The 25,398-nt window shown below is 43.9% G+C and overlaps 1 protein-coding gene and 1 long non-coding RNA gene across 10 annotated transcripts in view; one reads left to right on the forward strand and one right to left on the reverse strand.

Annotated features, from left to right (window-relative positions):
- HMCN1 (hemicentin 1) overlaps window positions 1-25,398 on the forward strand; it is a 186,131-nt gene that overhangs the window by 157,533 nt on the left and 3,200 nt on the right. The window contains exons 79-104 of the mRNA XM_065841673.2: window positions 239-376; window positions 528-662; window positions 942-1,211; window positions 2,664-2,854; window positions 3,219-3,432; window positions 4,009-4,143; window positions 4,606-4,796; window positions 5,520-5,601; window positions 6,380-6,649; window positions 7,148-7,318; window positions 7,396-7,566; window positions 9,348-9,518; window positions 10,392-10,562; window positions 11,187-11,357; window positions 12,783-12,953; window positions 13,332-13,481; window positions 13,782-13,919; window positions 14,246-14,367; window positions 15,778-16,015; window positions 17,322-17,384; window positions 18,206-18,325; window positions 18,572-18,706; window positions 19,107-19,220; window positions 19,526-19,651; window positions 20,432-20,560; window positions 23,103-23,453. Coding sequence (XP_065697745.2) covers window positions 239-376; window positions 528-662; window positions 942-1,211; window positions 2,664-2,854; window positions 3,219-3,432; window positions 4,009-4,143; window positions 4,606-4,796; window positions 5,520-5,601; window positions 6,380-6,649; window positions 7,148-7,318; window positions 7,396-7,566; window positions 9,348-9,518; window positions 10,392-10,562; window positions 11,187-11,357; window positions 12,783-12,953; window positions 13,332-13,481; window positions 13,782-13,919; window positions 14,246-14,367; window positions 15,778-16,015; window positions 17,322-17,384; window positions 18,206-18,325; window positions 18,572-18,706; window positions 19,107-19,220; window positions 19,526-19,651; window positions 20,432-20,560; window positions 23,103-23,453 — 4,338 coding nt within the window. The remainder of the gene's footprint in view (window positions 1-238; window positions 377-527; window positions 663-941; window positions 1,212-2,663; window positions 2,855-3,218; window positions 3,433-4,008; window positions 4,144-4,605; window positions 4,797-5,519; window positions 5,602-6,379; window positions 6,650-7,147; window positions 7,319-7,395; window positions 7,567-9,347; window positions 9,519-10,391; window positions 10,563-11,186; window positions 11,358-12,782; window positions 12,954-13,331; window positions 13,482-13,781; window positions 13,920-14,245; window positions 14,368-15,777; window positions 16,016-17,321; window positions 17,385-18,205; window positions 18,326-18,571; window positions 18,707-19,106; window positions 19,221-19,525; window positions 19,652-20,431; window positions 20,561-23,102; window positions 23,454-25,398) is intronic.
- LOC139828320 (uncharacterized) overlaps window positions 1-25,398 on the reverse strand; it is a 66,213-nt gene that overhangs the window by 2,431 nt on the left and 38,384 nt on the right. For 6 of the 9 annotated variants that reach the window (XR_011739835.1, XR_011739833.1, XR_011739836.1 and 3 more), the window contains one exon: window positions 11,732-13,832. The exons of 1 other annotated variant lie outside the window; for it this stretch is intronic. This is a non-coding gene — a long non-coding RNA (uncharacterized lncRNA). Of the gene's footprint in view, window positions 1-2,632; window positions 2,767-11,731; window positions 13,833-21,404; window positions 24,801-25,398 lie in introns of those variants that run through there. 2 more of the 9 variants (XR_011739829.1, XR_011739830.1) reach the window with 2 other exon arrangements.

The raw sequence follows: 25,398 nt of genomic DNA on the forward strand, positions 1-25,398 counted from the left end.
GTAAGTTAAAATGCATGTGATGGGAAATTGCATGAAATAAGGCCATATTCTGTGCCCATAATCATGCTGAGCCCGTCTGTTGTATTTAAGAGCACTTCCTCTGAGCTCTTCATAAAGATGACAGAATTACAGCCATTACTCATTCAGCTTTCTCAGGTTATGCGATTTTAATATCTTGTATATTTTCTAACCTTGAAGGTTAAACCTATTGTATTTTCCTTTTGCTTTCATTCCCCAGAACCACCAGTTATCCAGACTCAGCCGGGGGTGCTGGACGTCATTGTGAACAACCCCATTCTGCTCCCATGTGAAGCAACGGGTACACCTCGACCTGTAATAACCTGGCAAAAGGAGGGCATCAACGTCATCACAACAGGTTTTTTTTCCAGAGTATTCAAACTTGGATATAAGAAACATGTTTATTTAAATACAAAAATACAAAATACACACACACTCACGTCCCGCCCCCCCTCGAAAAAAAAAGAAACAACAAAAAAAGTGTTCTTTTTTGCTTCTGTTTGTTTTAGGCAATGGTTACATGGTTCTTCCCAGTGGCAGTTTACAGATTGCAAAATCAACTGTTGAAGATGCTGGCACTTACATGTGTGTTGCTCAGAACCCAGCTGGCACTGCTCTGGGGAAGATCAAACTGAAAGTTCAAGGTAAATAAATAAACTTTTACACTTTTCTAGTGATTTACAGCCAAGAAATTTGTGCATACTTTCTGCTGGTTAAAACACATTTCTGGGCAATAGAAATGGACCTGATATTTTCCTCTTTGATGTGATTCTGAATAGAGCCCAGGAGGTTTATTCTCTTTAGTTGTCTGTCTACTTTAGGATCCAAGTATGCTTTTAGGATTATTTTCACTAAGAACTGAAGCATTCCGTACATTTTACAACATCTGATTATTTTTAAAAAAATTGTAAAATTCTTTTCAGTTCCTCCTGTGATCAAGTCCCACCTCAAGGAATATGTCGTCCCTGTTGATCAGTCTGTCACTCTGCAGTGTGAGGCTGAAGGTTACCCAGGGCCAGAGATCAGCTGGCATAAAGATGGCCAGCAGATAACAGAGTCCATGAGAAGAAGAATCCTCAGCACCGGCGCGCTGCAGCTGGTGTTTGCGCAACCCGGCGACGCGGGCCGGTACACCTGCATAGCAGCCAACGCGGCGGGGTCCAGCAGCGCTGGCATGGAGCTCACCGTGCACAGTAAGTGGGGCCAGACGGGAGCAACATGTGTTGGCACAGCGTGAACCTGTGACGGGTGAGCCACAGGTCTCCCACAGCAGTTTCCCACAGCATCCTCACAGCTGAACTGAGTGAGTGCGATCTGGATGACCAGGTAGTGAGGTGTACTGTGAACTGGCTGAAGGGAAGAAGCCAGAGAGTTGTGGTCAATGGGGAAGAGTCCAGTTGGAGGCCTGGATCTAGTGCAGTGCCTCAGGGGTCAGTGCTGGGGCCTGTATTATTCAATATATTCATCAGTGACTTGGATGAGGGAATAAAGTGACTGTCAGCAAGTTTGCTGATGACACCAAGCTGGGAGGAGTGGCTGACACTGGAAGCTGTGCTGCCATCAGAGACCTGGACAGGCTGGAGAGCTGGGCGGGGAAAAAATTAATGAAATATAACAAGGGGAAGTGTAGAGTCCTGCATCTGGGCAGGAACAACCCCGGGTTCCAGTATAAGCTGGGGAATGAGCTGTTGGAGAGCAGTGTAGGGGAAAGGGACCTGGGGGTCCTGGTGGACAGCAGGGTGGCCATGAGCCAGCACTGGGCCCTTGTGGCCAGGAAGGCCAATGATACCTGGGGTGGTCAGTAGGTCAGAGAGGTTCTTCCCTTCTGCCCTGGTGAGACCACATCTGGAATATTGTGTCCAGTTGTGGCCCCTCAGTTCCAGAAGGACAGGGAACTGCTGGAGAGAGTCCAGCGCAGCCACCAAGATGCTGAAGGGAGTGGAGCATCTCCCGTGTGAGGAAAGGCTGAGGGAGCTGGGGCTCTGGAGCTTGGAGAAGAGGAGACTGAGGGGTGACCTCATTAATGTTTACAGGTATATAAAGGGTGAGTGTCAGGAAGATGGAGCCAGGCTCTTCTCGGTGACAACCAATGATAGGACAAGGAGCAATGGGTTCAAATGGGAACACAGGAGCTTCCACTTAAATTTGAGAAGAAACTTATCAGTGAGGGTGACAGTACACTGAAACAGGCTGCCCAGGGAGGTTGTGGAGTCTCCTTCTCTGCAGACATTCAAACCCGCCTGGACACCTTCCTGTGGAACCTCAGCTGGGTGTTCCTGCTCCGGCGGGGGAATTGGAGTGGATGAGCTCTCGAGGTCCCTTCCAACCCCTGACATTCTATGAGATTCTATGAGGAGCCAGGATGTGACTTTCAGGAAAATTGTGCTGCTTAATGTGTGAGTTTTATTGGGTTGTAGTGTCAGCCAGTTGCTTGAACTTAGGAAGAACATTACATTTCCTTAGCTGGGTTTACACTTTGTTAAAAGTATTTCCCACATTTCTCCGGCATTCTTAATGTCATTGATAGAGACAAGAAACAACACAGAAGATGCAGGCAATGATTTTTTCAGTCCAGTATTGTATGTTTTTACAGTAATACTTGAATAATACGTACAGGTAAATCTTTTTAATAATCCTCCTCTCAGTTCCACCCAAGATTGGCAGTACGGAGGCGCAGTACACGGCCACAGAGGGCTCCCGGGCTGTTCTGTCCTGTGTGGCGGAGGGGATTCCGACACCAACAATAACCTGGAAGAAGGACAATATGCTGTTAACAGAGATAGCAGGAAAATACCAGGCTGTGCCAGATGGAGACCTCATTTTGGACAATGTTGTTGTAAGTTTCCTAAATCTAAGCTATGACTTGTCAAGTTTGGCAGTAACAAGACCCTGCTTCTCTTCACTCCTGGATTAGTCTTTGTTTTATTTTGTTTTCTTGTTCTTAATGTTCCAGAGACTTTATAAATTTTTCATTTTCCACTGTGGTGTAAAGTATCTGTGAAAAATGTGTAGTGATAAGTTGTCAGGAAGGATAAAAAGAAGTGTAGGTCATCTTTCAAATTTAGAGGACATGAAAGAGTTCAGATGAGCATTTCTACTGAATGCTTGTTCCAAACCTTTGGAGATTCTGGTATCAATATACAGGTGGTGTTGTGTAGCATATATCACAGTTGAAATTTCCCCAACATGCCTCCTTTCAGCCTGAAGATTCCGGCAGTTACACCTGCGTTGCTCACAGTGCTGCTGGGGAAGACACGCACGCTGTCACCCTGATAGTTCATGTACTGCCAGCATTCACTGAACTTCCAGGAGATGTCGCTTTGACTAAAGGAGAGCAGCTCAGATTAACCTGCAAAGCAACTGGGATACCTGTACCCAAAATAACGTGGACCTTTAACAATAACATCATTCCAGGTGGGTAACACCAGCTCTTAGTGGTCATTTCACTCTCGAGTTGTTTCCCCGCACCCCCAGCATTGCAATTAGTTTAGGATAAGGAAGAAAAAATATCTAGAGAGAACAAACTTGTTAGGTGGTGATTTTGTGAGGAATATCTTCAGTATTACACAATCATGTAATTAATTTGCCTCTGAGACAAAGATGTACGGAACATGGTTAAGAAATTGTTCCCCTTCTGTAGCCACTGATGCAACGCATTAAAAACATTCAGTATCTGATGACGTTTACTCAGCATCCAACCACTTACGCTATTTCTCTTAAATATGAAGAAACCTCAGCAGTTCATAGAATGCAGGTGCACAAAGCTTGAAATTAAGGGACAGCTTCAGTGAATACTGGCATGTGGGCAGATGTCCTACCAGCGACTTTTCAGTGCATTTCTGGGCTGTCTCAGAAATGAAATGGCCCAGTGCCACTGAGCTGTGTGGCTGAACCACGCTGTAATTCAAACAGGCTTGTGACAAAGCAGTCACCGAGATGCAGAAGTTTAAAATCCGTGCAGTGACCCTTTACTGCGTGTTCTCCCTTCAGCACAATACGATGACGTAAATGGACACAGCGAGCTTGTTATCGAGAGAGTGTCGAAAGATGACTCTGGTACCTATGTGTGCAGAGCAGAAAACACAGTTGGCTCCATCAAAGCTATTGGGTTTGTGTATGTCAAAGGTATGTAAAATAACAGTACTTACGGTCACTATTGGACAGTGTCACACAGCTGTCGGTTTTGACAATAGAATCATAGAATGCTTTGGGTTGGAGCAGACATTAAAGATCATCCAGTCCAACCCCCTGCCATGGGCAGGGACACCTTCCATTGAACCAGGTTGCTCAAAGCCCTGTCCAGCCTGGCCTTGAACCCTTCCAGGGACAGGGCTCTGGGCAGCCTGTTCCAGAGTCTCACCAACCTCATGGTGAAGAATCTCTTCCTTATATCTAATCAAAATCTCCCCTCTTTCAGTTTAAAACCATTATCCATAGTATTTGATGCCTTGTCTATGGCTAAATGGAAAAACATCAAAACAGGTTGAAATTCACACTTCAGGAAGTCAGAGATGAATGATCCCTTCCAGCAATTTCATTAAGGGCATTTGATTTTGATTCTTTCTCTGCCATCACTTGTTTTGTCAGAGCCTCCAGTCTTCAAAGGGGATTATCACTCCAGCCGAATTGAACCCCTGGGTGGCAACGCGATGCTGAATTGTGAAGTCAGGGGAGATCCACCTCCAACCATCCAGTGGAGCAAAAAAGGAGTTGGCGTTCAGATTAGCAATCGGATCCAGCAGCTGAACAACGGTTCTCTCGCCATCTACGGCACTGTTGTGAGTCCCCACGCCATTACGCTGTGTTGTTGTGTTGTACTTGATCAGTAAAGGTGTTCCAGATAACAGTGCTTTGCAAGAGTGAGGCCAGACATTTAATCCACTTTTACTTTTACATCTAACAACTGTTGTTTTAATTCAGGCTAGAATTAGATTCAAATTATTGTGACAAAAAAACCCTGTGGGGCTGTTGTTCTCTTTAGTTGTCAAAAAGACTGAATGTACATATTAATTGGTGTGTGAAATCCTGGTCGTGCACAGTTAAATGGGAATTTTGCTTTGGACCTTGAAAGATTGTGGGTTCTACACAGGTCAGCTGAAAAGAAATTGCATTTTCCATGTGCAAGTCTCTTAGCATCTGAATTCCTAATATGAATGGCAAGACCCGTTTTTGCCCCTATAAACCAATGCTTGGATTTTGAAATGGGGTTAAAAACGGCACCTACCTTGAGTTCAATTAAGTAAAAAAAACAAAACCAAAACCAACAAATATTTGATCCTCAGAATTAAACCGTTGAAGGAAATAAAAAATGGATAAGAAAAATAATTCACAATATCAGCTGCATGTTAATAAAGGTAAAACTCTGAGATACTCCATATCAGTGTGCTTCTGAATATCCAGAGTGCAACACACTGTGTTGCAGAAAATTCGCTTAGAGGAGGTGCACTGCAAACAGAAACCCGCCTTATGTACCTGCTGTCTCTTTGTTTTTTGTTTTTAAGAACGAAGATGCTGGTGACTACAAGTGTGTGGCTACCAATGAGGCTGGCGCGGTGGAACGCAGCCTGACACTGACATTGCAGAGTAAGACCCAAAGCAATAAGTTTGATGCCACTAGCGGTGACCTATGTCTAGATAGGTGCATGCGGCTCCCGTTGAGTTCTGGAGGTTGGGCGCTGCACTGTGGGTTAAGATTCATCTTGTCTGTCTTCATTAAGTCTGGCTTAAGCTAGTGATTGAGGTCAAAGATGAGAAGCACGTAGAGGTGATTCAGGCTCATCCAAGAAACCAGCTCAGAGTGGGGTGAATCACTTCTGAGAGGGCCTGTTCCTCTTGGTTGACTGGAGAGGACGTCTCTACAACTGGGTTAAACTAGACTCTTTCCCATTAACAAAGTTATGTGAGATGAATCCTGGTTTTTACTGACAGTATTTTATTTTTTACAGAAAGCATTATTTTGGAATTATTTTTTCACTGATGGTAGAATTTCCAAATATGCCTCTTCTGTTACAGTCTCAAGCAGTGTGGCTCTGTTATATCTTAGTTGCCTCTGGACAGGATTAATAGCGCCTTCCTGCAGGTTTTATGAAAAGCAACATATTTTAGCAGTACAAGAAGACTGTGCACTCATGGAGTCAGGCCTCAATCTCAACTTTGCTCCTCAGCTTGCTACATATTAAAAATAGCCTATTTTTGTCATTTTAACTTGCATATAAGCCTCCCTTTTGACAGTGGAAGATCAACCATAATAGTTTTAGTCAAAGTAAACAGACAAGATTTTTTGCCCCTGTTCTGACCGGACCTTTAATATTCGATACAATGAAAAAAAATGTAACCTTGTACTCTTGCCTTTCTCTTGCAGGTCCTCCTGTCATTACTGTGGAACCGGTAGGGACAGTGATTGAAGCGGGTGCCACAGCGATGCTGCACTGTCAGGCACACGGGGAGCCCCCTCCGACCATCACATGGTCCCGCCAAGGTCACCCCATTGTGAGTGACGAGAGAGTGACTGTCCTGTCTAACGGCTCCTTGCGTCTCGTCGCGGCACGGAAGGAAGATACGTCTGAGTACGAGTGTGTAGCGAGGAATCTCATGGGATCTGTTCTGGTTCGAGTACCCCTGACTGTCCAGGGTAGGTGTGCAAAATATGGGATAGTGACTGCAAACTGGTAGATGACAGCATTAATGGTGAATAGATGCAATCAAGATTTTATCTTATCCATATTTTATGGATATTTTGTCTTATCTTGCATATACGCATTAGGCACGTGTTAAATCTGGTCTGAGATGTCAGTGGGTTTCTGCTTAATGTCATACTCTGTGTAAGACAGATGGGTGTGATGGAGAGACATAAATAATAACGAAAGGATATTGGACTAGATCTCATCCTCAGAGCATGATACTAAGTTCATTGTACCTCTAAAGAAAAGCAGTTAGGAGGATAAGCGATATTTCAGAGCAGCTGAAGTATCCTCTGAACTGTAGGAAGATATTTCTGCAGTAGTGAAGATGTGAAATGAGTTGGATTTCCTCGTGTGGCTTACAAAGGGCAGTTTTCACTGGGCTGTATCAATCTAAGAGAATTCTAAGCACAAGCACGTTGCAAACAGCATCGTTGTTCCCGTTGCAGTGCATGGTGGATTTTCCAGTTGGCTGGAGTGGCGACCTTGCAGCGTGACTTGTGGGCAAGGTGTCCAGGAGCGAGTCCGTCAGTGCAACAACCCTCTCCCAGCAAACGGTGGCAGGAGCTGCGAGGGACCCGGCACAGACGTGCGCAGCTGCCACAACAAGCCCTGCCCAGGTGCTTCTTTAATTGATACCGCAATTTTTTTTTCTTTAATTATTTTAATTAAAACTGTGGGGTTTTCTGTTCTGTAGTGGATGGCAACTGGTCGGAGTGGGGGCTTTGGGAAGAGTGTTCCAGGAGCTGCGGCCAAGGGAACAGGAGCAGAAGCAGAACGTGCAGCAGCCCCGCGGCTCAGCACGGCGGGAGGCCCTGCCAGGGCAGTGCCCTGGACTCCATCATGTGCAACATCAGGCCTTGCCCGGGTAAGATGAGATAGGCTTAGAATTACAGAATCACACAGAAGCCCAGAATGCCAGGGGTTGGAAGGGACCTGGAAAGCTCATCCAGTGCAATCCCCCCATGCAGCAGGAACACCCAGCTGAGGTTCCACAGGAAGGTGTCCAGGCGGGTTTGAATGTCTGCAGAGAAGGAGACTCCACAACCTCCCTGGGCAGCCTGGGCCAGGCTCTGCCACACTCACTGGAAAGAAGTTTCTTCTCAAATTTAAGTGGAACCTTTTGTGTTCCAGTTTGAACCCATTGCCCCTTGTCCTGTCATTGGTTGTCACCAAGAAGAGCCTGGCTCCATCCCCCTTTCCATATTGATCCCCATGAATGAGTCCCCCCCTCAGTCTCCTCCAGCTCCAGAGCCCCAGTTCCCTCAGCCTTTCCTCACACGGGAGATGCTCCACTCCCTTCAGCATCTTGGTGGCTGCGCTGGACTCTCTCCAGCAGTTCCCTGTCCTTCTGGAGCTGAGGGGCCACAACTGGACACAATATTCCAGGTGTGGTCTCCCCAGGGCAGAGTAGAGAGGCAGGAGAACCTCTCTGACCTACTGACCACCCCCTTCTAACCCACCCCAGGTACCATTGGCCTTCCTGGCCACAAGGGCCCAGTGCTGGCTCGTGGTCACCCTGCTGTCCCCGGGACCCCCAGGTCCCTTTACCCTACACTGCTCTCTAATAGGCCATTCCCCAACTTATACTGGAACCTGAAATTAGTTACATAAGGGACTTTCTGTATAGATTTCTTCCTTTTTTTGCTCCTCCCTCCCCCCCAATTCTGCCAGCTTGTTTCAGATTATTAAATTATAAAAGAATTAGACTCTGAAATTTTTATTTTGATGTTACTTGTAATGTATTGAACAACAGTAATTTTTGGGAACAGAAGTAAGTGGAAGGAAAATTTTCTGCAATTTGTCTTCCCTCTCCCCAGTGAAAATGTTAATTTTGTATTTTGATGTTTTTCAGTGTTTGTTACAATGTGGTCACACAGTAAAACTCACTACTCTAAATCTACCACGCAAAGCCAGTTATAATGGAAAAAACTATTAAAAAGCCATGTAAAACATAATAGTTACTAATTTAAGACATTATCAGTATGTTTTTCCCTGTTTTTCAAATTTTCAGCCACGTCTTTCTCCTCACTAGCTGGATGTTCAGCTTTCCTTCTTCCCTTGGTAGCACTGACCACACTTGACAGTTGGTAGTTTATTCATAACCCTTCACCACTGGCATGTTTCCTTCTGTGCAATATTTATTATGTTGATTTTCCCTTTTTTCATTGACTTTGCCACCCCCACAATGCTAAACTGTTCCTCCACCAGCCAGAGTTAAATTTCTCTAGATTTTGGCAACAAAAATCAGTTGTGGCTCCTGCTCACCGGTGGCCACCGACGCTGTGCCAGCTCTTAGCCAGCCTGTCCCTTCCCCTGCTGAGACCTTGGGCCTCGCACAGGACAGGAAAACACCACATTCGATCAGGTGTTCAGTTCTGTTATTCCAAGATTGTAGTCAGGTGATGCGATGAATTCACCAAACAAAAAATAAAAAACAAACCAGGAAAAGAATTAGTCTGTCTTTTGGAAACTGTTGATCTGCTTCAGCTGTTGCTCAAGGCAAAGGTTTTCTCAAGGGCTTATTCAGGATATTTCATTTATCGACATTAAACCACATCGCTTTTTCGCCTTAGGCTGCGGAGCTGTGACTTCCAGTTAAAGCAGCTGCGTGGTTTAAAGAGTTTAATAGCTGTGCTGCCTTTGCAGTTGCTGGTGAGTGGAGCTCTTGGCTGCCGTGGGGTCCGTGCAGCGAGACGTGCGGGAAGGGCACTCAGACGCGGCTCAGGCTCTGCAACAACCCCCCACCGGCCCACGGCGGGTCCCACTGCCAGGGGGCTGACGCGCAGATGCAGGTTTGCAACAAGAGACGCTGCCCAGGTGAGACGAGTCGGACACAAACAGAGCAAACTTGGCATCTCCTTTACAGATTCTGCTTCATTTATATCGAAAGCCGCCCAGTTCTAAAAGCGTACTCCTTGAAAAAATGCCATTCAAGCCATTTTCACTGGCCCATCCCTATCTTTAGCATCTTTCTATAGACACAGCATACAAGATTTCTTCTCCTGTCCTTAAGGGTCTTTCTTCCTGTATCTTGCCACTGTGCACAAGCAGCATTTTACATCCTTGGAAGCTAAATTACAGGTTTCCTAAACTTTTTTTTTTTTAATTTAATTTTCCTAGTTTCTGTTCCTCATTTGTCCTTTTCTTCCACATTTCAGTGAGTCCTTCATGACTGGGTAGCAAAATTCACGTTTTTGAAACACGACCTCTCTGTTTGGCTGAGTGCAGGGGTGACAAAGGGAAATGTAATGAGGTGGAATGTGCAGCAGCTCAGTCTGGATCCTTCTGGCTTCACGCTCCGTTTTGCACGTGCCAGGTCCTCAACTGAGTCTGCACTGTAACCACCAACTGGTAGAAGAGAGAAATGACCTGCCCAGTGAGCTGATTTCAGGGGCTGCTTTGTACATGGTTTAACTTGCTCATGGATACCTAAAAATGTGAGTGGTGGAGCCTGAGGGATCCCTGACTGTGATTCCAATGAGGCTTGCAGGTGGTTTAAAAGACAGGTTGTGCTTTTCTCCAGTCTCGCTCCTGGAAATCCCTGTGTAGAAATCTCTATGTAGCTTAGACGTTCTACAGTGAGAGTCAGTAACATCCTACGGTCATTTTTACCCCGATATAGCGCTAAATTACTGTGTTATTCTGGATGTCCGAGACCGTAACTGTCTCACGTTGTGCCTTTCTCCCCAGTGGACGGGAAGTGGGCAGCGTGGAGCAGCTGGAGCGCCTGCGCCGTGTCTTGCGGGGGAGGCAGCCGGCAGAGAACGCGCCGCTGCGCAGACCCAGCCCCGCAGTTCGGGGGTCACAAATGCGAAGGAAACGACATACAAATTGATTTTTGCAACAGCGATCCTTGTCCGAGTAAGTGCTTGGCATGAGGCTGCTTGGCCACTGGCTGGGTGTGGGTGTACGCGCGGGAGGAAGGAAACCCTGCACAAATCACACGCTTCCACAAAAATTAGGAGGTCTGAAAAACAGATAAGTGGTTTTAGCTGCCTGGCAAGAGCGAAAGCATCTCTTCATCAGTCAATGTGACTGGGATGAACCGTTAGGAGCAGCTGGTGCAGAAGGTCCTGCTGGACTGTCAGAGGTCGCACACTTCTCTGAAGTTACACCTGTCCAGTCAGAAAGTACAGGGTGTTTTAAAGAGATGGACTGCTTTGAAATTGGGTCCGTCTTTTTGAAACACCCTGTACTGCAAAGTGGATCTCTCCGAATCTCACAGGAAGGTGTAGTGACTCACTTGGTTAATAATACGTGCTACATACTTTCCTCTGAACGTCCATGTTCAGGAGTTGTTTAATACACTCCGAGAAATCACTGAACACTGGATCTGACAAAGATAACTTTGATTTTTCGATTTTTCTTTCAGGAAAAGAAATGTAAAAGTTACTCTCCAATCAGAATATTTTCCTAGCTTGACTGTCTGGTTTTAAGTATTTGTTATTAAGAGGAAGACAGATAAAATCTGATTCACCTTTACAGTTCATGGCAACTGGGGCCCATGGAGTAGCTGGGGAACTTGTAGCAGAACGTGCAACGGAGGCCAGATGAGGCGATACCGGACCTGCGACAACCCTCGCCCTGCCAGCGGCGGAAGGGCCTGCGCGGGGGCGGACGTGCAGATCCAGAGATGCAACAGCGAGCTCTGCCCCGGTGAGTGTTCAGCCTCGCAGGGAAATTAAACGCGGCTGGAAGACTTCAGGGTGTACATAACCCATGTGAGATTTTCATATTGTGAAAGGAACGTAGAACGTTCCTGTAGTTACTTACAATTCCATACAATCTAATAATCCACTCTCACTGTTTTCTTTAAATAACTGTCACCGTGATTTCCCCCTTCACATGTGAGATTTTCTCAAAAAGAGGTGGAGTAATTCAAAACAGGAAATAGTATATTAAAATCTCTCCTACGCCTCATAATTCTACTTAGTTTTTACAGTAAATACAGTTTATGAGGTTCCTGGTAAGCCCTCATAATCTATTCCAGGAGCAGCAACAAACGCTAATGCCAAATGGTTTAAACGAAATGACAGTCAAAGCAGTTTATTGATTTATTAACAATACATAACAAAGGGGCAATGAGTGAACTTACACAATCAGGATCAATATCAGGAAAACCACAATGCTAGAGACTTGGTAAACACCTACACATTTCTAAACACCCTTCTAGAACTCATTCCAGACAGTGATTGTCATTAAATCATAATTAGTTTTGGTATAAGAATTAAAAAATGCTGAATCCCTCCTCTATGCTCACCCCCTTACACACCTTCCTCCTCCAACTTTACACATAGCTGTGCCCCACTGAACACCCTGCTGACCCGCACGTGGGTGACAGAGCCCCGAGGAGGCCACATCCATATGCCCAAGGTGTGGGGACCTGCTTGTTGCACCCCGAACCGTCAGATTTATGGTTTGTTTGGTGTCTTGTGCTCTTCGTCAGTTTTATACCCATGCAATCTCAGACATTTACTTTTGCAGGAGTGAAACCACTCAAAGCTCTAGACAGGCAGGCTGTCTCTCTGGTGACTGGCTACTAAAAACTGTGACAGGAGATTCTGAACATTGACAGCTGTTCTTTACAAACTGCTTTGGGATGGATCTGCATGTGTGACAATGCTTTTCAGTTCTGAAATCAGTTCTCTCCCCCTGGAGAGAATTTGACCCAGTTCTTATGAAATCACAGGATGGTTTGGGTTGGAGGGGCCTTCAAAGCTCCCCCAGTGCCACCCCTGCCATGAGCAGGGACATCTTCACCAGCTCATGTTGCTCAGAGCCCCGTCCAGCCTGGCCTGGGATGTCTCCAGGGATGGTTCATCCACCACCTCAACGATTTTATTAGAAACATCCCCTAGAGGAGCCTCCTTACTGCCAGTACAGCTGAACACAACATTTTTAAGGTGGTGTGTTTCTGAGAAGGGTTCATGCCTGCCCATCAGGTGCTTCTGTCATCCTTTCAGCTGTTTCTTTTCTCTGTCACATCAGACCCATCAAGATGGAATGACACCACAGCACCACTGATGCAGCCTGAAACATTTTGAAATGAAAAGCCTCTTTCTTCCTTCTTTCTTTCTTCAGTGGATGGGAACTGGGGGCAGTGGCAAGCGTGGAGCCAATGCTCAGCGTCTTGCGGAGGAGGCGAACAGACCCGAACACGCCTGTGCAGCAACCCAGCCCCGCTAAACCGCGGCCGGCCTTGTCCTGGAGACGCCTCCCAGATATCCAAGTGTAACACCCAAGCTTGTCCTGGTAAGTTAACTCGCTCCTGTTTCTTGGCCAGTTGACGAAGTAATTTCTTTTTATTTTGGCTTAAATCTCCCCGTCAACTTCAGCTGGATATGTTTTTGTTAACCTGTTACATCGCACTAGACTGTGCTGGTAAACGGTCATTGCTTCTCAGGCAGAGGTGATTCCCATGTTCTTGTGCATATATCTCAGATCACGTATATGCAGCATCCTGTTATTTGCAGGCTGTGAGTTTTACTCTTGCAAATAATAGAGTAATATGTGCAGAAATTTCCTTACTTGTTAAAATACTGGACAATATTTCTGAATTTGCTCTCCCTTAAAATACCAGACGGCAATTTTCACATGGGTGTTCTTCTTTCCCTTCCCTCCCCTGCACAGGTGGGCCTTCCCGTGCCAAAGGCAGCATCATTGGAAACATTAACGATGTTGAATTTGGAATTGTTTTCCTGAATGCCACAGTAACAGACAGCCCCGACTCTGAAACCAGAGTAATACAAGCAAAGATTACGAACGTCCCTCAGAGCCTTGGTAGGCTTTTTTGGACTTTTGAACACATTTTACCTTGAGCAATGTCAGTTTTCACCATTTCATTAAGTGTCACTGAAGAAACTGATCTAAACTTTCATAGAGAGAGAAAAAGGAATCTTCAATATATTCCTTCCTAGTACATTAGTATTTGTGAAATGGTTCTTCTGAATATACCAATACATTTTGTTTTCTCAGTCGCAAGGGTTACACTAGTGTTAGGCCTCTGTATTCATCTCCTGCTGATGTGGGTCGCATGACGTTAGGAAAAAGCTCTTGAATGTTCTGTCACATTTCTTTCAGGTCCCGCGATGAGGAAGCTTGTTTCCGTACTCAGCCCAGTTTATTGGACAACTGCAAAGGAAATTGGAGAAGCCATGAACGGGTTCACGCTCACTGATGCCGTGTTCAAGAGAGAAACTCAAGTGGAGTTTGCGACCGGTGAGTTACCTGTGATATACCATCTCTTTCTGTTTCCGTTAAACTTGATGGTTGCTGCATTTCTTTAAAAAAAAAAAGCTCACAGCTGTTGCTGAATGTTGAGCCTTGTCTTATACCTGTGTTTTCAGTGACTGTGGCTTTCTGAGGCTTAAATACAGCTTATGGAGCTGTAATTCAAGACATGTAATGTTTGTATTACAGGCATGGTACATCATATAAAAATATAACTACAAAATAACTGGTCAGGATCCCAATTCAGATACCACGTGGCTAAAATGTGTCTGCTTTGGATGCTTTATAAATCAACGTGCTCTCAAAATCCCCAGGTGAGATTCTGCGTGTGACCCACGTGGCGCGGGGCTTGGACTCGGACGGAGCTTTGCTGCTGGACGTTGTTGTGAGCGGCCACGTGCTGCAGCTCCCGTCGGCAGCGGATGTTAACGTGAAGGTAAAGCCACGCGATATACTGCCCTCTTCTCTTCCATATGTACCTCTGCTCTCAGCTGTATTGAAGCAGTAGACACTAAATCCTGAAAACTGTTTTACTGTATGGAGTGTGTTTGATGCCTGGTTCTACTGACAGGTGCTAATGTTGCCTTTGAAAACTAAAAGTTGCCATCAGGAAGGTTGTATTGGTCACTGCAGAGCTTAAGGTGTTAGAAGGTGGGATTGAAAAGCATCTTTGGGGCAGGTTATCACAGGTCAGGAGCTGCTTTTAATGCATCTTTAGCCTGTCTGGCTTCCCTGAGGTGACACCACCTCTTTGATGCTATGAGACTGAATATTACTGATTTGTTTGCAACTACAATTATACGCAGTCCGGCAGAGAAACATTCCCGGGGCTGACTGAGTTGCAAAGACGGGATGAACAGATTCTGAACCAGATTGCATCACAGGGTGTTTCACGTTTTATTGTCATTAGTGACATGCTCCTGTCTCTGCTGCAGCATCAAAACTTTGCCTTGTGGAGTTGTCCATTATGACAAGCAGTCCTATGATACAAGCTATCTGAAATATTTTACAGAATTTGCTTTTTCAAAGGAGGACACTTCCCTGTGAGCTTTTCAGGAACGATTAGAGAGGGCAGCCGGTGTGACACTAAAAGGCAAAAGGTCGTTGTCGCGCTGCTGAGTGGCTGTGCCTGCTCTTTCTAGATGTCCCAGTGAGAGAGATTCTGTCACTTCTGTCACTCCTGAGAGAAAAATGCAGTTCAAACAAACTGGTTTTCTACCTTTTTGGTTTAGTGTAAGCCGTGAAAAACATTTTGCTTAATATAATGCATACTGGTGGAAAACAAGGTGCTTGAGCTTTGGTTTTCCTGCGAAGGGACAATCTTTATGGTTGTTTTTATAAAGGTGGTAATTAGGTAGTGATAGGTCACCAGTAAATATGTTTTAATATATTAATCACACATTATAACAAATATACATGAAGTTCTTGATATTTTAATGCACTGCAATATGTAGCATGTCCAATATTCATACTTTTTTTTTTTTTCAGTGGCAGAATTTTTTTTTATTGATTGTTTATTTAGCACATGTTGTCAGCATCTGACTTAGGATATAAAAAAAATATATCGGCCTCAAAAGACTGCTATTTATCAATAAGCTCATTTTCAGGTGTCTTTGGAAATGCTCTGCCCCCATCAGGATCACCATCAGGATCCTCAGTACCTGTTTCTTCTTAAATGCAATATGCCAGGTGCTGTTAAGATTCAGAAGTGAAAAGGTGTGTGTTGTGTGTAGCGTGATTTGTTCAGCTGTTAAATAAAAACCTCTCTCTCAGAACACATTTGAATGCGAAGCCCGCGGTGGGGTTGGCCGTACGCGGTGGCTGACGCTGCCTCTGGCTGTTCCAGGATTACACAGAGGATTACATCCAGACCGGGCCGGGGCAGCTCTACGCCCATTCCACTCGGCTCTTCGCTGTCGATGGAGTCAGCGTTCCCTACACGTGGAACCACAGCATCACCTACGATCCCACTAAAGGGAAGATGCCGTTCTTGGTGGAAACGCTCCATGCCGCCTCCATCACAACACAGTACGACCCGCTGGAAGAAAGCGTGGCTTTTCAGATCCACGCTTCCATCGCAAAAGGTACCGTTCTAATCCTTCACAAAAAGAAACCAACGGAAAAATAATATCCTGGCTCCCTAGAATTCATTACCTCTATTCTCAAAAGCTGGTTATGGCCTTGAAAGAGGCGATGCTGTGGAACTCAGGGAACTATACTGTAGATCCTGGGACCTACACATCCTGTTCATACGCCCACAGCCTGATGTGTAAAAGCTGTTGCAGTTTGCACTTAATCTTTGCTGGTAGTTCTCATGGATGACGTGCGGCTGTGTTTGCTGACACTGCTAATAGTGTCACCAGTAGCTTCAGACATTTTCTTGCGTGTAGCTTTCATCTCTACAATGAACCTACTGTTGCTATTTGGGGGGTCAAGTGTTGGTGGGTTTTTATGTTTGGGTTTGGTTTTGCGTATCTATTATGAAAAAGGATTGTGTATTTTCTTCTCACAGCAAAACCCACGTAAATGTAAGTAAGGGGGAAAATCATTCAGGTTCTGTTACTGTTTGGGCTTTTTTTTTTTCACAGTGAGGCTTAACATCATGTTTCAAATGAAATAACTCTGGTTTGAAAGTAAATCAATCAGCGAGATTGCCTATCTCAGTCTTTCTTTTCAATAACACTCTAAATGAGGTAAAATGACTTCCCCACTGGCCAGACTATGAGCTCATTGTGCAATCTGAACACCAATAAGATATTTTTATTTTCCTTTTTAAAAAGAGGTCTGATAAAAGAAGTCTCCAGATCAAGTTATACCTATGCATTCATCTGGCCAAGCCTTTATTGAACTTGCATTTATTTCCTCCAACAGTTAATATACTGCTTTTTTAAAATGTCATATTTATTGAATCCATTTTCAGGCAGCAGAATACGTGTGGTCTTTGAGCAGCCTCTACCTGAGTTGTCGGTTACAGTTCACACTTGTGTTCTCCAGTGTCTTCCCACAGCCTATGACATGGTGATTCGTTTGGTTTGGGTTTATTTCCCTCCTTTTAGGTGAAGTCAAACCAAATGCTCTTTATTCTTTTAATAATGAAAACGTTATGGAGGGACTTTGCAGGATATGTTAGGCTGGATGCAACCTGCAGTCACTGTGAGGGAACCCCCCACCTCTTGAATGTTTTTCAAAACAGCAAAACCCGTTTACTACTGACTTCTAGTGCCCAAGCAGGACAACCACTCCAGCCTGGATTTTAAAAGTTTCTATTTTAGTGTCCAAGTATAATAAATCTTTTATAAATAGCTGGGCTGCAATTCTTAAAGGGTTTTTTTAAGTAATAACTTGGCTACGTTTTATTCACAAGTAACATGTGCTCCCTTTTATTATCAGGAGATCGCAGCAACCAGTGTCCTGCTGGGTTTCGACTGGACTCAGCTGGGCCGTACTGTTCAGGTAACGATGTGACGAGGGTCGTGTGGGATCATATTCTTGTGGAGTGGGTTGGGTTGGAGGGGACCTTAAAGCTCCCCCAGTGCCAGCCCTGCCATGAGCAGGGACATCTTCACCAGCTCAGGTTGCTCAGAGCCCCGTCCAGCCTGGCCTGGGATGTCTCCAGGGATGGTTCAACCACCACCTCTCTGGGTGACGTGTTCCAGCACCTCACCACCCTCCGTGTAAACCATTTATTCTTTATTTCCAATCTAAATCTGCCCTATTTTAGTCTAAAATTGTTACACCTTCTCCTGGCCTCTACAGACACCTGGTACAGTCTCTCCATCTTGTATAAACCTCTTCATATATGGAAGGGCCACAATAAGGTCTCCTCAGAGCCTTTCTCCAGGCGGGGAATGATCATCTGAAACACTTTTGCGGACTTACTGCATTGCCCCTTGAAAGCTTATCAATTAAGGAAATCATACATGAAACAAACACTACACCCTCCAAAAGGTTTAAAACCAGGAAAACTGAAAATAAGACAAGTAAAACCAGTTTCCACTTGCAGTATCATCTGTAAAACAACCTGAATTCTAAAACCTTAGTGTGGAACATGCAGTAATATTTGCACATGTCTCTAGAAAGTCTTAAGTCTAACCCTGAAACCCATCTGCTCTGTCGTAAAGAGATTCTGTGGAATAGATTGTCTCAAACACACAGGCTCCAGCGTGTCGCAGTACTGCGGCTTGGGTAACCCTGAAAATCAGAGCAGAGAACGCTGTAGTTCCTTGTAAAACCTCATGAAGCCTCACTGGGGTTTCAAACATTTCTTGTTCCAGATGAAGACGAATGTGCCGTGCCAAACCCTTGTTCCCACACCTGCCACAACGCCATGGGCTCTTACCACTGCTCCTGCCCCCACGGCCTCGCCATCGCTGCGGACGGCAGGACCTGCCAGGGTAAGAGCAGCATCGCTGGGGCAGCCTGGATGCAAAAAGCCCCACGGCACTTAAATCGCAAGGGAAATGTAATATATATATATATATATATATATGTGTGTGTGTGTAATTTATTGGTGGTATTCTAATTATTTCCTACCTGAGTATATTTGCAATCAGGTATTTCGTAGTTGATCACGCTCAAGACACCGCTTGATCTGTGTTTAACTGTGCACGGTGAGGTTTACAGCTTGTTTTCCATTGCAGACATTGACGAGTGTGTGTTAGGCGGCCACAGCTGCCGCGCTGGCCAGGACTGTGAGAACGTCATGGGCTCGTACCGCTGCGTGCTGCGCTGTGGGAGCGGCTTCCGCAGAACCGCTGAGGGCTTCGGCTGCCAAGGTACGGACACGTCTCCGGGGTCTGGTGTCAGCTTTCAGAAACTAAATACTGTCTCTCGCACAATCGAAATTAACTTCTTAAAAGCTGCATCTCCAAGTGCGGTGTCTGTAAATTTTCATTATTAACCTAGCAAGACAGGTTGTGGGGTTTGAGCTTGCTTGTTTTGCTTTTTAAACCTTTTGCTTCTTCCGTCTTTAGAGATGATAAATTTAAAAGCCTCTGAGGGAATAACCTAACATTCGTGTGTCCCACGTGCGCTTTCTTTTACAAAGAAGTGAGAGAAGTAAACACTCAGAACAGACCTCAGCATCCAGAACACTGACTTAACCACACTCTGTTCAGGTAAATGATGCTGAGGTGACTCACAGTGTTGGTGTCAAGGATTTGTGTTGTTCAACAGATGTTAACGAATGCCAGGAGTCCAGCCCCTGCCACCAGCGCTGCTTCAACACCATCGGGAGCTTCCACTGCGGCTGCGATCCCGGGTACCAGCTGAAGGGCAGAAAATGCTTGGGTACGAGTGGGGTTCTGAACGTTCCTCCCCTCTTGCCAGTGGACATAGTTCAACGTTTATTTGTTCCTATATTTGTTAACCGAATCCTTTATGAATGAAAGTCCTACTAGGGATGGTATCTTTTAAAATTTCTTTGTAAAGCAGTACTGCAAGTCAGAGGGAGCGGGAACTGGGCTGATGGATAAATGTGCATTAAATACATTCAAATGCACGTAGACATAATTACAGCTGGATTATTCTGCTCTTTAGACACTGAGCATGAGGAAGTCCATTCATTTCCATTCTTGCCTTTTTTTTTAAATCAGATGTAAATGAGTGCAGGCAGAACGTGTGCAGGCCCGATCAACTTTGCAAGAACACCCGCGGTGGCTATAAGTGCATTGACCTGTGTCCCAGTGGAATGACCAAAGCAGAAAATGGAACTTGTATTGGTGAGTAGAAGTGTTCATGTACTGTAGGGTGATGGGAAGCACAGCAACAATGAATTAAAACAACAACCAAACACACACAATATAAAAACCTTTGAGGTAGTCAATCTCCAGTTATTAAGATTTGCATGTATTAAGGCACCGAATTTTCTTCACTTATGGGAACATATGTATGTAACTTTTTTGAGATTAAAATAATGGATTTACCCTTGCCCCCTCTCGTTTACCATTGCTTTTAAGAAAGAACTGTCATGTTCTCCTCGGCATCTTTTCTGTGTTGTCACCTTGAAATCTAGAAATGGTTCATTGAAATGTTCTGCCACATGTGTGGAAGCTTTAAGAGTTTGTCTCAGGAGCTCTGAATCAGGATCAGGGGTCCTTGCGCTTGCCATGGCTACTTTGAATCATAACCAGTGTCCCATACACTACCAGATTCTTTTTTTTGTCATGGGATATGGCAGGTGGATGGGTTATGTCTCTTTGGAGAGTAGCTGATCAAATTGGAAACCTCAATTAAAAGTTTGAGAATTAATAGAAAAAGCATCTATAAATGCAATATGGTTGAAAAATGTATCTGTGACTCTGCTCAAAATCTGCTTTCAGTTTGTGAAACACATACTGTGGTTTGTAACACAAAGTGTTAGAGAGTAATGCCTCATCATGGCACCAGGTAGGGCCAAATCCACTCAGGGTTTAACCACATTCCTTCTACATCAGGACGTTTAAAACTGTAAGCAGTTTTCAGAAAGACCTGACACCTTGCCCTTGCCTTGTTGCACGCAGACATTGATGAATGCCGGGACGGGACCCACCAGTGCCGCTACAACCAGATCTGTGAGAACGCGCGAGGGAGTTACCGCTGCGTGTGTCCGCGCGGATACCGGTCCCAGGGAGTGGGAAGACCTTGTGTGGGTAAGCAGGAAAATCACATCCGTGTTGCGTGTTTGCTGCCACCGCTTTTGGCTGGGCTTTCTGCCGTAACGTATCCAGCGATGCCATCCCACGTGAAGGCAGCGGAGTTTGCTCTCAAGTTCAAAAATCACCCATTTGAAACAAAGCATCCCGTTCAAAAGAAAATTATTCCAAACAGAGATTGTTAGAGGTCTGCTTTGAAAACAAAGCGTACAAGGGTCTCAGTGCACTGGTGGGTGGATGTGGGAAGCTGCCACTCCACAAGAGGCTCAGTTTATAAAAATGAGATCAGGTTTGTCCGTTGTCACTAAAACCTGCAGCGTTTGAAGGATGCTCTGATGTGGAGACCAAAGTTATTGCGTAAAACACTCCCCCTGGCATGTCACAGACCTTGGGATGGCACTGGCATCATTTAGTTTCACCCTTTCTGTATTTATGTGGACTATTAAAAATATAATAGTTGACCCACCCTGATAATAATGATGTATGGCGGTTGGTCTGTGACGCTCAGGGAAGTTGCTCTCCTGTGTCCTGTCAGAGCAGCATTCCTCTGTGATGACTTTCCTAAGCGATAAAGAGCTGCTTTGGAGAAGAGGATTTTTTTTTCCTTTCAAAAGCCAGGAATGTTAAATATTTTGAAAGAGATTAAACTGCAGGAAGAAGTGGTTTGGCTGTAGATCAAGACTTGACTTCAACCAGCTACCTCTAGTGAAATAAAATCAGTCCCAGGCTCCTTAACATATATTAAAGCCATTTAAATTTCTGACAGTAATAAGCTAGATAAAGTTTTGGACTCAGATTTTCACAAACCATTGGCAGATGCCCTAAAGTTGTTTTCTGACCACTGGAATCTCCCTCTGAAATTAAAGTACAACCTGTACATACCTTTGAATTTCTATCTGCTTAGAAGTGTATTTAAAACATAGATGCATCAAAGATATTAGTTCACATGTGTTAATAAAATCCAGATTTTATTGGTGAAGTTTCCAGTGACCACAGGGAGGAGTTGAAAAGTAACTAGGACAGAAGAATTAATTAACCTTCACTCCTAACTGGCCACTTTTACCCTGTGTAATTCCCTGTCTGTTGGATGGATTTGTCATCACAACCGCCATAGTTTAGTTCACGCCCATTTAACAATATATCTGTGAAGTGTGTTGGGTCTCACTTGTGCCATATCATAGATGGAAGGGCATTATCAAATAGTTTTATAATACACTTTAGCATATAGCACATGCAAGGCTATCTAGAATTTAACATAAAATATTGTTCTTCAAATTAAAGAAAGTCTGAAAATTTTGCTATTTTAGTTTCAGAGTAATTTCACATTGCTGTTATAAATATTTAATATTTATGGTGTGTAATCAAAGAGCTGCTGTCCAGTGGAGGCTCAGGCTGACCAGGCAGCAATCACTGCATATAAACGCAAGGAACAGAAACTTCAAAGTCATGGTAGCTGTTGCCATATTAAAAATGAAGTTGTTTATAACACCTGAGGATATTACATTAATGATAGTTCAGCTGATACATAAAGTTTCAGTTACATGTTTGTGAAATAATGTGAAAAGTACTGCAATAATTACTCCTGGATTTCTCCCAAAATTCTTTAAAACATATATAAAGCATTAATTAGTTAATAAAAATGCAACCTATTATGTTTCCAAACTACTACTTTTAAAATACCGTTACAATCCATTGCTTGTCTCAGGTTACAAACTATAAAAAATAATACGTTAAAGTGGGACCAAAATAAAACTGTAATAATGCTCCTTAATGGCATTCTTACAAAATAATTTTAAAATATATACTTTCCACTAATATAATTAAACCCTTATTGAGTCACCATCTTTAAATTAAGTCATCTCTAAGTTCCAGTTAAAAAAATGTTTGCAATATATGTCAATTGTAAATGCATTGTTATGTATCCTAATATCAGGTTATTTATGTCTGGTCATTGCCCAGTTTCACACTCCTGTTTGGAATTAGCAGGTCTTCGTCTCTTTCTAGTAAAGAATGAATGTACATTTTAAAAGGAATACCATATATATCAAATTTTCAGCTGGGCCGGAGGTAACTTGATGAAGATTTTCAAGAATTTCTTTCTGGTAGTGCCAAAGAGACCTGGTTGGGCAGGGCTGCTCCTGCCTTATCCAAGAGCACGCAAATTGGAATTATTCTGAGTGAAGGATGCTCGCCATGCTATACCCTTAACCCCTTTACCATACTTACCTTCTGTTTTGACATAAGGATGGATATTTGTTGCTAGGGTGAGCCAAATTACTTTGGATTACACCTTCAATAGAAACTGAGTTTAAAAAAGGGCATTCCTTAGGAGAACAAAAATACGGATAGAATAACCTGCCTGCTTGGCATTGTGTTGTCTGTATGTTCCTGCCTTCAAGATCTCACTTTTGTCCCTCCAGTTTGTTCCACAGATGCAGGTAAGTGGTATCCGTGTATCTATACGTATAGTTACGTGTTGTTTGTTTGTTTTTTCTCCTCTCCACATGGTTTGTTGCTCTGGACCATGGCACCTGAGCAGACATTAATGAATGTGACCAAGTGCCTAAACCCTGTGCATTTCGATGCACCAACACCCCCGGCAGCTTCGCGTGTGTCTGTCCGCCCGGACAACATTTATTAGGTGACGGGAAATCTTGCGCTGGACTGGAGAGATTGCCAAATTCTGGCGCCTATTACAATAGCTATAACTATGCTCAGTTCTCCCCTCTGAGAGACAACCATCAACCTCAACAATATTACAGGCACTCCTCAAATCTCTACAGCTCCTTCTCGGAGTATAGGAACAGCAGAATTCCTTTCTCCAGGACGAGAAGGAACGTTAGAGAAATTTGTCCTGAAGGCTATGAGGCAAGAAATGACAGATGTGTAGGTAAATGTCAGTCGTATCTCTTCTTCTGGTCCTTACTCTTAGGTTACTGTTTCACATATACCAGGGGCTGAGGGTTTGTGGTGCTGTGTTTTATTTTCATGCTACTCTGATAAATACTCAGTAATAGTAAATTAAAATAAGCTCTGTGCCTCTCCTTAGTCTATATCCCAGTGGCACTTGTTCTTCCAATATAAATACAGCGATCTATTACTTTGTATTTATCAGAGTAATATAATATTAGCAATCTAATACTGCATGTTCTTGTCTCCTGAGCACATAGTAGCAAAAATATTTTCGGACCTCCTTGTAACTTCATTTTAATTGTGCTGCTAATTGTGTGTTTAGAAATTATTTCCCTCTGTTATTCTCTTGTGATTACGGTGACTTCAAAAAACCCCAGCAGACGCAGCCGAGTCCTGGGGATGTTGCTTACGCCAGCCTGGCAGTAATAATCTGCTTCAAAAGGGTTTGGAACAAAGATTTTAGAATGGAGCAGCCCAGGGCCAGTGCCAGCACTGCTGCAGGACAGTTAGTTGCTGCCCTATGGGCAATATAAGTAGAAAGTTTTAAATAATCCGTAGTTATGATATATAGCAGGTTGTAATGTAATTTGCTGAGCATGGAGACACTGATTTTAAGTGAACAAATGACATTTTGGATTCCCTGATGAGGAGAGCAGGGATTTGTAGCAACTGGCAAGCTCTGCGCTGGGTTTTTGCTTTTTTAAAGAGGTGCAAAGCCTCAGAGCAAAGTGTAAGACCAACAAGAAACAGTATTTGGCACCTCTAACTCCTCACTCTGTGAGCTGTGCTGAGCTGTTCCAGTGAAATGCTGCTGTTGTCACAAGTACTCAAAGTTTAATTCAGCTCCCCGTGGAAGTCAAAAGGAACAGCAGCCTGTACTGTTCATTGAGTGATTTGTACCAAAGGTGAAGATACAAACAAAACCCCAAAAATCTATTGCTCAAAAGGTACAAATACCAGGTTTTTCTCCCGTGGCAGTAGTTGGTGTCAGGGCTTCGGGAGGGATCACCAGACCAGCTGCTCAACACAACAGACAGGCACGTAAAAAATTAGTTAATCTTTTGAATTATGCTTCTCTTAAGCCAGATTTTGCCAACTTAACCCATGTTTTGAGTATCTTTAAAAAAATAATACTGAATCAGTGAAGTTATTTGGTGATAATACTGCTGAGTTGAGGACTAAGGGTACTGCAATCTGGGCTTTACTACGCGGAGCTCATGCCAGTGCATTGAACAGAGCAGTTTGTGGTGCTCCGTGCCTCTCCTTAGTCTGTATGCCAGTGGCTCTTGTCCTTCCAAGATAAATATAGCAACCAGAATCATCTCTAGAATGAAAGAGCAATGTATAATATGTAATATAGAAAAATATGAATTATTTATTAATAAAAATTATAGCTAGGCAGACATCAAACCCTGTATTTGCATTATAAGGACCTGTCAGTAGTCGTAAATGTGCAGTTTGTTATGGGTAGAGCAGTTGAATGGAAAAAGGCCGTAGAACATGGCTTCTGCTGATGAAAGCGTTAGGCTAAAATCTATGATCCTCACCCCCACGTCCAGTTTTAATTAGTTAATATTCTTGTACGTCTGTTTCACAGGAATAAACATCTACATTTTAAAAATGACTGTGTCATATGAAAAATACACCCAAGTGATGCTTTTTTTAAAAGCAAGTTGTTACAACAGACAACCATCACGATTTGATAACAATTTACTGTAATTTCTGCAGTCACATCTGTTTCCCCTTTGTGTTTGCATCGTTATCCAATGCAACCCCTGCAAATCAGACAAATGGAGGGGAAGCAAAGACTTTGTTCCACTGTTTTAATCATGCGAGTCAAATCTTGCACAAGACTAACCTGAGTATTGCTGTCCTGAATTAGGCAGATATTTCAAAATAAATGATAATTAAATATAAGCTGT

This window comes from Patagioenas fasciata, chromosome 6, assembly GCF_037038585.1.
Source record: "Patagioenas fasciata isolate bPatFas1 chromosome 6, bPatFas1.hap1, whole genome shotgun sequence".
In the NCBI taxonomy this organism is placed as follows: domain Eukaryota; kingdom Metazoa; phylum Chordata; class Aves; order Columbiformes; family Columbidae; genus Patagioenas; species Patagioenas fasciata.